At 48.5% G+C, this 12611-nt stretch overlaps 1 protein-coding gene across 3 annotated transcripts in view; it reads right to left on the bottom strand.

Moving 5' to 3' along the window:
- The window catches only part of DMTF1 (cyclin D binding myb like transcription factor 1), a 482730-nt gene extending 470527 nt beyond the window's left edge, over positions 1–12203 (bottom strand). For 2 of the 3 annotated variants that reach the window (XM_086919720.1, XM_086919718.1), the window contains exon 1: positions 11974–12203. In XM_086919720.1, the coding sequence (XP_086775846.1) occupies positions 11974–11996 (23 nt within the window). In that variant the 5' untranslated portion in view covers positions 11997–12203. The remainder of the gene's footprint in view (positions 1–11973) is intronic. The other variant, XM_086919723.1, reaches the window with a different exon arrangement.
- Positions 12204–12611: the final 408 nt, after the last annotated feature.

A 12611-nucleotide genomic window follows, 5' to 3' on the forward strand; every position in this document is an offset into this window, starting at 1 on the left:
TGTCCCCCTTTTTTTGATGGGGTTTTAGCTATAGCCTGGGGGGGGGCGGAGTACTCTGGGCTTGTGGAGGCATTGAGTCTTTATTCAGTGATTTTAGTGGTTTAAAAGTTGATCTCTGCCCTAATTGAATGTTGTCGCTGGAATCTATACGTCTAGATGGGGCTGAGTCACTAATCAGCTCTGTATGTTTTGCCATCTCCTTTTCTATAGCCCCCAGTTGCACGCCCATTCTTTTAACTCTCTCTGTCAGAGGCAATATTAATGATTTTAACAACTGCTCCATGTTCGCCGTTAGGTCCTTAACCGAAAAGAAGGGTATGAGGTGATGGTCTGACACAGTCTTGGGTACTATTGATCGTGCAATCCCCGCGGTGCTTTGAGATGTTTTAAGATAATTTGGCACTATTACCGTCCCTAATGTCCCTCCCACACTTCCTCTTTTTTGAGGTAGGGGCTAGGTCTATTTTTTTTTATACACGTACTATCTTTTGAAGGGGGCTTATTAGTAATTGGAGTCGATTCTAGCTCGGACAAGATGTCACACGATGTTTCTGAAATTGGGCCGTTTATATTTGGCTCAAGGGAAAGTAATTGAGTTTGTAGTGACTGCAAAGGATCCCCAGTACCTTGAGTACTATAAGATTGAGGTTGGTCTTTTTCTGCTCCATACCTTGGGGGAGTGACTGCTAGGTTAATTGTACCCAAAGATGATCGTTTTTTATTCATAAGTTCCAGGGAGAGGCGTTTTTCTGTCAGGGCTATTTCCTTCTCTAATACGGAAGCAGCCCTGGTGATAAAACCATCTAAGGTCCCCTTAACAGATCCTCCCACCTAAGAAGACCTGCCTATACTACTGCGTAGACTCATGCTCCCTGTAATGCTTACAACAGTGAAGCAGGAGACAAAACCTGTGAAAGGAAAGTCTAAAAAATGCGAGTTCTTAAATAGACAGTACCACTTGACGCAGATGCGAATTACGCGATCCACGAGTGCTGATAAGATAGAACCTACTGGTGATATGAATAAATAAACACCGACTAGTTGCACAATAAACAATGTTTCTTACTACAAAAGGTCCAAAACCAAGGGTTTGTCGGGTGGCACAGCCCAGCTTCGGTCAGCCACAGACGGCCCGCCCTTTGCCTGGGCTTTGCCTGGGCTCGTCCCGCTTTGCGCGGGATAGGGGGGAACTAAATGGAAGGAGGAGGGGTCGGGAAGAGGAACCAGCTGTGGCGGCTGATTAGCGCTAAGCCCGCAGGTCCTCCCAGTCCCGCCCGAATGTCAGCAAAGTCCGGCCCAAATTGGCAAGCTCTCCACTGCCCTCGCTTCAGGGATCCACTGGTCAAGGAAGGAAAAATCCAGATAATGCTGCCCAAAACGGCTGCGAGCAGCTCCCCACTAGTCAATAGGTGACTGATTTTCTTTTAGAAGTGGCCGGTAAAGGAGGTTTCCCTGAAAATGTTAGCGACCAATAATGAATTCAAGATGAACTCTTATGCTACAACAGATTTCCTTATCAAGTATAATTTTAGGCACACCAAGACAACTTTTTATGGTCCAGAGTATAATGTGCTAGAGGGATGTTTTACTCAATAACTGAAGAAGAGTGTATAGTTGGCTTGGTCCAGTGACTCGTCATGGAATTTATTTTTCGGTATGGAAAAGGGGTATGAAAGTATACTTTTGTTCGTACAGGGTAGAGTTCCTACTTCTCAAATCTATCCCGGTTGGTTGAGGAAGCAGCTTTCACTTGTCAGTGTATTATCGGTTGACAAAAAAGCTGACATCAGAAATAGGGTTCTTGCACATCAGAAAGCACCCAAGGTTAATTAGTTTGAATCCATGAACTACTTTTGTTCCAAATTGGTTGATTGGGTTGCTATGTAATCCAGGCAAATATTAACTCTAATTTTAGCTGGCTGCTCATAATTGTCAAAGTCATTAAAAGTGGCATTACAACCCAGGATAGCAAATGTTGGAATCTTAAGAGTATTGCTAAAGTTCTAAGACCAGAAACCTATTTTGCTGATCTTCAACAAAGTGTGGATTCTTCTAGAATGGGTGTTTTAAATTGTGTTCCTCTTTTTGAAATACAGAAAGGAGAGATGAATTAAGGGAATGAACTGACTTGCAACCTAACCATGACTCTTTGTCTGGGGTTCCAAGGTAGTGTTGTAGAGAATTTGTAGCAGGAAGGATTAAACATTTTGCTAGAATTCCCAAACCGTCTCGGAGAATTTGCCTCTTTGGTTCTAGTTTATGATACGCCCTTCCACCCACTTTAGGATCTTGCCGCCAATTTTGTTATATTTGTGTTTTACCAGCTGATTTGAAAGGGAGAGATGTGTTACATTTTGCATGCATCTTTTATATAGGACTATCGCTTGCATGCCAATGATCCCATCATGCATTGTGTCAGTGAGTTACTGCGCCACTTTGTCCGAATTTAAAATATTTTCGCTGTTTTTCAGTGATAGACTGTTACTGGTCACTTTGATCTGCATGTCACACCTATGTAGATCACTTATTTCTTAAGTAAACATTATATCCTACTTCAGAATCTTTTCTTGAAACTAACAGCACACAAGAGAACTGTGTGAAACCATTACCCTCTTACTGTAGGGCATTCAGTGTAATATGAAGGTGAGATACATAAACCTATTGACAAACTCCTGGATTACTACTTACAAGCAACAGATGCCCTCTTACATATAGGACACAGGAAATGTGTGTGCAAATTAAGGAATACTGAAATGGGACTTTATGAAAACTATTAGTTGTGGATGTAAATTCCCTTCACACAGCCATCCCTTGTAAGGGTAGAATGGAAGTCGTGGAATGGGTGTTTCCTCAATGAACCACCACAAAATAGGTCACCGATATTTCCAGTAGAGCTTCTACATTTTACTTTGTGCCACCATTTTTTTGGGTTTCACGGAATCGCTTAATTAGATCTGCCATAGACTATGGGGCTGCACCATTGTATGCAAACAGTTAAGCGAACAAATTGGAATAGGATTTCGTCTTGCCCAAAGAGAAATGGCTGAGTAAACTGAAACAGTACTTTAAAGATATTGACAAAATAGAGCGCTGATCAGTGAGAGTTGCTCAGTTGCTTCTCCTTAGTGAGCCACTCCCAGGTGGCCTCTGGCATCTCAAAGAAGTGTGTCTCGTTTTCAGGGATAACTTTGAGCAGAGCCTTGAACATACGCATGTACAACAGATTCAGGGCTCAGCTTCTATTCGACTGCTTCATAAGATCGCCGTCTCGTTTGCACTTCCCTGCAGTAGTCAGGAAATAGGAGTACTTGCGCGTTTTGACAAATAATTTCCTTAAATCAATTGTGTCTCCCTTGAAATGCAGTCTCCATTTTTTAAATTAAGGAACTGAACAATCATAGGTCGTGGCAATGCTCCAGGAGGCAGCCTGGGAAGAAGCGCTCTGCGGGCGCGTTCTACGGGAAACCACACTGAGAATTTCCCAGACGGCATCCATGATTTAATCCACTGTTCCAGGAATTCAGCTGGTGGAGAGCTTTCCAGTACCTAAGGAAGCCCACAAATCTGAGATTGTCATGCGAGATCGATTTTCCTCTTCAGCTCGATTGTGCAGTTCGGCTGTTTGGGCGAGTAGGCGCATGACTTTAACCTTTTGGTCCGACACATCTTCTTAAATGGTGGAAATTCTTCCCTAAGCCTCGGAGATTCTTGCTGTTGTATTTCGTAGATCTTGATGGAGGAGCGCCACATCTAATCCGCACCTCGCCTATTTTGGATTCAACTGTGGTCTGGGACGTCTGTGTGGCCTGGAGAATTACAGCCACATCCCAATCGGGCGTTACCCCTGACCCACTTGCCCCAGAGCCAGAAGTAAACTGGTTGATACGGGTCTAGGAGGGATGCAGCTTTTGAAGTTTGTCTTTCATCAGGTTCTCAGCCGGGAGACTCTACATGAGTGAGTCCGTCCCGCTTGCCACACGTCAGCAGCACCACGAGCACCTAAGCCCGTAAGGAAACGCCAAGAGCCTCAGGAGGTATCTGAAGGGCCGAGGAGTGAGCCAACAGCTCAAGATGGGAAAGCCCAGCTTGGTCTTTATCAGTGTACCAACACCACCCAAATTCCACTGGGCCCTTGATGCAGTGCCCCAACATGTGTTGTACCCCCTGCTACCCTCAATTAGGGCAGTTAGTGTTCCCTATCTTTTGCTTTCAAACGATGGGCTGTGAGACGCTGACACCAAGCTCACTCAGTAATGCAGGCCAATACTGGTTCTCAGTCGCAGGCCTAGCACAAATGGCAAGGGCCCATGAAGCTACACATGGGCACCTCCAGCTACTCGCTCAGCGCGTTCTGCCGCAAAGGAGAAAGGAGATTGCAACCCCTGTGCAGGTCAGGTACCAGAGGGCCTGCAGTAGATCCTCGCGGGGTAAAGAGGGAATATTTGTCAGCCCTCATGGGAGGACAAGTCTATGTTGGTAGGGGCCTGTGTCCCGGTCACCCTCAGTTGAGAGGGGAAGGAATATGCTGCTGGCCCCACTGGCGCATGAACCTTGATGTGGGTGGGACCCAAGGCGCCATAGGGCCCAGCCGCAAGCCGGGAAGCTGGTACCTCTGTATGCCCGCCGTGAGGCTGCTAGGCCGTACCAAGCATCTCAGTGGTGTGACCAACAGACCTGACTCTCCTCACTCCCGTCCCGGTTCTCTTCACCAGCAGCTGCTGTCCATTGTCAACGGCACTCGCCGAGGGCTCAAACTGCTCCCTGTTCTCTCCGCTGGGCTCAGTGCTTCAGGGCAGAGCTTGAGAATGCCGCATGCGCCGGGCTGCTATGTTGTGCCTTGTCCAGGTGCAGCTGCTGAGCCAAGCTGCCGCTTTTTGGGGCCACTGACAAACCCCCGGCAGCCAGTCAGGAAAAGACGACAGTGGGTGTATGTTTAGTATGGCAGCCGAGAGTACCCTGCACCGCAAGAAAGGTAGCAGTGGATGATGGAGGGGTCCAGAGCACTCTTATAGTGGAATCGCTATCTTGACGCCGCCAAGCCACACCCAGTCAAGAGATTGTTTTCCTTATTTTGAGAATACACATTGTGGTCTCTTCTGTTTTCCAGGCTTGGCTGCATGCTTTTGTGTCAATGTTCAGTTGTTCTGATAAGAAAGTGGTTCTCATGTTTTCATGTTGGGGTGACAAATTATGATGGGTCCAATTAAATGAAATTGCTGAAGAAAACTCTCCTACTGAGAACTCAAAAAACATTAGTACCATTATAAAAGACGGTTTCAAACAAATGTGTATATAGTTTCCAAACTGAATGCATGAATATACTAGTGTTATGATATGCTTATGTCACAATGGCAACTGAGTATCCATACTGCCAATACTGTGGTTTGCCCACATCAAAGGGCGAACATTAGGTTTAGTCAAGGATAAGACTACTCCATCTCTGCCACGATTAAACCCCTCCAATGGCCCTGCGGAAAAATGGTTGTCGCAGGAAGACATCTAATTACAGTCCATCTAATTTTGATGGGTGGAATTAGAGGTCATTTTTCTCTGCCCCATCACCGCCAAGAAAACCACTGCGGTAAAGGGCAATGAAAACAGCTAAATGCTCCCCTCGCCATGAGAGAGGAGTCACGTAGTGAGAGGAGCATTTTCTTTTAAAGGAGCAAGACCACTGACTCATTGTCAGTGAAATTGCTCTCCCACCTTCGCAGCTCCACCATTAAGTGAGGTGCCCCTGCCCCTGCACTCTTGAGTGTTGGTGATCGAGGCCCTCCTCCACCCGCAGGTTTCCCTGCGCCTCATCCCTGGTGGTCCAGTGGACCTCTGTCTCCTTTCTTTCTTTCTGCTCCTTCACTCGTTTTTCTCCCCTTTCTATCTTTCACCTTTCTGCACCTCTGCTCTTTTGTGCCTTATTTCTGCCCATTTTCCCTTTCTCTCCCTCTGCTCCTTCACTCGTTTTCACTCGTTTTTCTACCCTTTCTATCTTTACCCTTTCTGCTCTTTTCTGCATCTCTGCTCTTTTGTGCCTTATTTCTGCTTATTTTCCCTTTTTTCTTTATCCCTTCTTTCCTCCCTTTACCTTTCCCCGCTGCTGCTGGCCCCGCAGCCCCTCCCCCCCCCAGCGCGACCGGCCCAATCCAGCTCCCCTCCCCGCTCCCGCCTCCCAGCTGTCCAGCCCTCCCTGACCCCTACTTAATGGCGGCCACTGCGCGGCCGGGCTGCGGGTGCGCCGCTGGTGCGCCGAAGGCGCGTCAAAGGCAAGCACGTCTGCGCCCCGTCCGCGACCAGCACCAGGAACCCTGGACCTCCGCCCCGCCAACGCTACGACCCAGCAGCACTCCACGCACTCAACCCAGGCTGCAACAACAACTGCAAGCTAGCATCACCAGCCGACACCCATGGACCCTTCAGCTGTCACCGCTGCCGGCACACCTGCAGCATCGCCAAGAACATGGATCAACCAACAGCCCGTCCACAAGAACACAACCGAACCGAAGACCCTGCAATGCATCCTCCTCAACGTCCGATCCCTCCACAAACACGCCACAGAAATCTGGGACCTCCTCAACAGCACCACCCCAGATGTAGCATTCTTCACCGAAACCTGGACCAACACCACCTCGGGACCGGACATCGCCATCCCCCAAGGATACAAGATCTCCAGGAAGGACCGCCCCACCCACCCAGGAGAAGGAATCGCCATCGTCCACAAATCCAGCCTCCGCCTGAGCACACTCCCTGACGAGTCCACAAAACTGATGGAACACCTTCACTTCAAGATGCTGGCCAGCCCCACCGCCGCCCTCCGAGAAACCCTCATCTACCGACCCCCTGGGCCCTTCACCAACTCCATCACGGACATTATCTCCCCGCAGGCCATCGCATCCACCAACTACACCCTGACCTCAACTTCCACCTCGACAATCAACTGGACCCCAACAAGACATGCCTCCTGGACAACCTCCACAACATTGGACTCCGCCAGATCGTGACCGAGCCCACGCACTCAGCAGGACACACCCTCGACCCCCTCTTCACTACAGGAAACTCCATCACCTTCAGCCACACCACCGAACTCCCATAGACCGACCATCGTTGCGTCCACTTCACCTTCAGAACACCCACCATCCACAGACACCAGCACCTGCTTCTACAAAGAAACTGGACCAAAATCACCGATGACCAGCTCACCTCCTAACTCAACAACTCCACCCCAACCATCGCGGAAAACGACGACCCCAACACCGCAGCCCGAACCCTGCATAGATGGATCTCGGACAGCACCAACACCATAGCCCCCCTCAAGAAAAACAACAATACCCGTGCCAAGAAAGCCAGATGGTTTACCACGGAACTTCGAGAGTCCAGGCGCACATGCCGCCGCCTCGAGAAACACCAAATCCACAGAAACCCACAACAACTTCAGAGCCGCCACCAACGCCCACCATCAACTCATCAGAGAAACGAGGAAAAAAAGCGATTGAAGACAGAATCTCCACCCACGCACACAACAGCAAGGAACTCTTCAGCATCATCAAGGAGTTCGCCCAACCCACCAGCGAGTCTACCGACATCCCTCCCTCACAAGACCTCTGCGACAAACTCAGCATCTTTTCCACCACAAAATCAAGAGCATCTACGACAACTTCGACGAAGACAACCAACACACTGAACCCTCACCAACCACCCCCGACACCCGGAAACCAGCGGTTGATGACTGGACAGCCCTCACCACCGAAGACACACTGAAGACAATGAAGTCAATCCACTCAGGGGCCCCCACGGACCCCTGCCCCCACCACATCTTCAACAGAGCCGCCAACACCATCGCACCGCCTCGTTCCCCGATGACTGGAAACACGCCGAGGTCAACCCCCTCCTGAAGAAACCCTCAGCGAACCCCACCGACCTCAAAAACTACAGACCCATCTCCCCGCTCCCGTTCCCAGCGAAAGTCATCGAGAAAGCCATCAACAGCCAACTCGCCACATTCATTGAAGAACACAACATCCTCGACTCCTCCCAATCCGGCTTCAGAAAAAAAAACACAGTACAGAAATCCGCCCTCCTCGCCGCAACAGACGACATCCGCACCTTACTGGACAAAGGAGAAACAGTAGCCCTCATCCACCTCGACCTATCAGCGGCGTTCGACACAGTCTCCCACCGCACCCTAATATGCAGACTTTACGATGCAGGAATCCAGGACAAGGCCCTCGACTGGATCTGCTCCTTCCTCTCCGGCAGGACGCAGCGGGTCAGACTCCCCCCTTTCCTCTCGGACCCCACACCTACCACCTGCGGAGTCCCCCAGGGCTCCTCTCTCAGCCCAACGCTCTTCAACGTCTACATGGCTCCACTTGCCCCCATCGTCAGAACCTACGGACTCAACATCGTGTCATACGCAGACGACACCCAGCTCATCCTCTCCCTATCCAACGAGCCCAACACCGCCAGACGCAACTTTCTAGAAGGCATGGAAGCCGTCGCCAAATGGATGAAAAATAGCTGCCTACAACTAAACACCAACAAAACCGAAGTACTCATCATGGGCCCAACCCCCGACGCCTGGAGTGACACCTGGTGGCCCACCGCCCTCGGAAACCCGCCAACCCCCACAGACCACGCACGCAACCTGGGAATCATCCTGGACTCCGAGCTCAAAATGGACAGCCAGATCAACTCTGTCTCATCTTCCTGCTTCCACACCCTCCGCCTCCTTCGTAAGACCTTCAAATGGATCCCCCTCGAACACCGAAAGACAGTCACTCACGCCCTGGTCACCAGCAGACTCGACTACGGCAACGCACTCTACGCCGGAATAAACAAAAACCTCATCCGCAAGCTACAGAACATCCAGAACGCCGCCGCAAGACTGGTCCTCAACCTGCCAAAACATTGCCACATCTCCCAGCACCTGCGCACACTCCACTGGCTCCCCGTCGAGGCGAGAATCACCTTTAAGATGCTCACCCACGCACACAAGGCCCTCTACGGCACCGGACCAGCATACCTGAACAGCCAACTCAAATTCCACGCACCCCAAAGGACCCTACGATCAGCCCAGCTTTCCTACGCCGTGGTCCCTCGCACCAGAAAGACCTAAATCGGGAGGCCGCTCCTTCTCCTTCCTCGCGGCCAAAGCATGGAATGCCCTTCCGCTCCACCTCAGACAGACAACATCGCTCCCCATCTTCGCACGAAACCTCAAAACCTGGCTCTTCGACAGACCCCATCCTTGATGGAATGGAACCTGCACCCCCACCCCACCCCTAGCACCTTGAGACCCTCACGGGTGAGTAGTCGCGCTTTAACAAACTCCTGATTGATTGATTGATTTTAAGAAATAAAAAAAGATACATTTTCTGCAAGATATCATCATGTTGACAGAGTCCTGCACCAAACTGTAATCAAATGCAACAGCGGTCCCTGCCAATGCTTTATGCATGACCGCCAGCTTGGCAGACATTTCTAAATCTGGCAGGCGGAATGGTCTTGGCCTGATGGACGTTAAGACGTCCACCAACATAGAAAGCCCTAGAGTGGTATTCACATGCTGATCAACCCTTTTCTATTGGTGGTTCAGTATTTCCTAGTTAAGCACAAATGGCTTGACAGTGATGCTCAGTCCTTAATTATTAGACTAGACTAGTGAATTTTGAAAAGCTTCTGACTTCCAGTGATTTTTGGCTTTCCTCCCTACTCTTCTGTTTGTCCAGCCCAAGGAACATTTCACTCACTGTGCTTTGATTGGAGGAGTTTTATAATACCAATGCTGGCTTCATCTCCTTACACTGTACGAACGACATTGAAAAAAAGCAACAGCTAGGCCAGCAGATGTCACCGGTGAGACCTCTTGGCTTTTGCAATATTGCAGGTTTAGAAATGCACGCAATTAAACTTGGGGGATCAAATCTAAAACCCTGCACCAACTTCATTTGTACTTCTGAAAAGTATAACGCCTAATAGTTACAGATGTCTCCAATATGAACACATTTTATCTGTCGGTTGTAGGAAAACCTATTGTGTGCTAAACCAATTTTTAAGAATGGGCTCTGGATTAGCCTGTTGCTCACGATTGGGTACATTTATTGTCCATCTTATTTTCTTGATTTCTGTTGGATAGCTTTATTTCCTTTTCTCTAGGGTTTGTCCCTCCTTCTTTCAACACCTCACAGGAATACATGTGTTGTGTTGCTCTCTCCTCCACGTGCTGCTACTCCTGTCAGGTCCCCTGCACTCTCTGTTTTGCACTTTGCCGTTTCCCCACGCCTAAGCTCGCCTGTACCTGTTGGCCTTTTAGGTCTCACTTACAGACAGCTTTTAACTGTGGGCTAACGAAGATCTATTTTGTGCAGACCCATGTTAGTCTGACTCGTGCTTGGAACTTTGAAAATGTTGGATATCTTTTCAGAGGCTTGATTTATGTCAGACTTTGGGCTTAATGCAAATTCCATATATAGGATTTATTATGAAATTTTAACTGATATTATGATTAACCACATTTATTTATTTAATAAACCTCAAGGGTTTCTAGTATATAGTTTCTCCCAACAAAGTTTAATATAATTGATTATCCTATTTTATTTATTGACAATCTAACCCATGTTGGGGCATATTTCCTCAAATGTTCAACACCGCCCCCAATCCTGCAAAGGTGCTTTATCTTACTGTTTTATGAGATCAAAGACAGCGTCAAGAGGCGCATCACATTGCGTTCTTCCCCAAAAGTGGATTCCCTCTAAGACGTGAATGGCCTGCACAAGTCCCTTAATGCACCATGATACTAGATGGGAAAGTCTAAGTATGCATGCTCACACCTGTAAACGAACTCCAATGAATGCAGAACATATGCTATGCTACTTGCTGAATTGCTCCGAGCTCTACTTCAGACTACAGGGAAAGTGGCCTCTCCACTCCTATGTGAAGGAGAGCACACAGTGTAGAAATAGATACCCGAACATCTACTCTAAGATTTATACATCAGTCTTCTGCAAGTCTTGTCTTATTGCTGTATTCCTTCCACTGATCAAACGCTACCAACGTGCCTCTCAGCCTGTTGCTGCAGCCACCCATGCACATTTCAAATAATATAGAGCACTTGATAGCACTGTTTTGTCAATGCATATTACCGTTGGAAATTACGGATGTTTTTATTACCAGACTGAGTGGCTCATTGGAAGGACGGAGGAATTGTTGGCATACCCAGGATTTGAACTCGTGAACTGCAGATTACACAGCTATTAAGGCCGAGCACTTAAGTCTATCTTACTAATTACAAAAGATCGGATACCCAGGGTGGCCTGCAGTAATCGTTCCATAAAGGCAACGTTTCTTACGGGTAGGCAGCGTTACTCCAGAAGGCTTTTAAAATGAACTGTCACATTTTTCCCTTTTTGGGGTGCACGATCGAATTCCTTCGTTTGGATTAAGCAGGACTTGGTTATGAAGGTGGTGTGTGCAGAGTTGGTTGCCGTTTTCTACCTATGCTGTAAATGGAATGTGAAATCTCCATCACAAGTATCACATGAGAATAACTCAAACAGTTGTAAGAATTAGCTGCCGAGTCTCACACGCATCATACTGAAAACGATTCTGCACTGTTTCTGACTAGTCGCTGACAGCCTGGAAACCGTGTGCTCCGTAAACCTTTTAATGTATGCAAACCCAAAGTAAAGTGCATACATACACACGGTGTCCACTGAAAGACAGCACGAAATGTCTGCAGTGGTCTCCTACGCCCAGTAGCATGTTGGTACTGTAAATTTAAGCAAGTGGAACCGGAAAAGCGTTAGTCAAATCACAGCAACCGCTGACTATACCCAGGCCTGACTGGGTCGCTCGGGGCAAACAGAGTCTGCTTGATGCAGATCACTTTGGTGGGATGAGACAAGAAAGCGGGATGCCTTCTTTCACTAAAGATACGCATGGCACAAACCTTTCGTCTGTTGACGGGCTCTCGGCTCTTACCTGTTATTAATAGTAAGGGACATCCGGGGCTGAAGCAACTGAACACCTTTGTCGGTAAGCACACTTCCGCCGACGACAGCCACTCGGTCTGTACACGGCGTCAAGACCACGTCGCTGCTTGCGGACAGCAGTACTTCCTATGCAGCGATTCTGATGAGTAGCGTTCTTCCACGAGAGCCACCCGGGCGCTACGACACATCACTTGCTCGCCTGGAGCACTCTTTCTCGTCATGCTAGTGCCTGTCCGTCGCGTCTTAATGCGGATGATGGCCAATAGGGTGCCGACCCCACGCGTTCTGTTGTCTTTTGGTTTGCTTTTTTGGGTGCTTGTACTGTCTGTGTCGTAGACTCGTACTCGACTCCCATATGACACAGAATGAGGGAAAAATATAATGACTTCGACGGTGTCATGTCACCTGCTAAACTTAAGCTCTTGGCAGCCAAGCCTTTCCAACATGATGCTAAACCCTTATTTTTTTATTTTAGGAGTAGGTCCCCGTTAAACCTTTTGACAGGGGCGTAACTTCAAGGGGAGTGAGGGGGGGGGGGTTACAACCCCCTTATAAATGTATCCTGTAGTAGATAGTTGAGTAACAGGTGCTTTAAGTCAGCTACGGTGAGGTGTTCGTAGGATTTCA

Source organism: Lissotriton vulgaris, chromosome 1_1 (genome assembly GCF_964263255.1).
Source record: "Lissotriton vulgaris chromosome 1_1, aLisVul1.2, whole genome shotgun sequence".
NCBI classification, from domain to species: Eukaryota; Metazoa; Chordata; class Amphibia; order Caudata; family Salamandridae; genus Lissotriton; species Lissotriton vulgaris.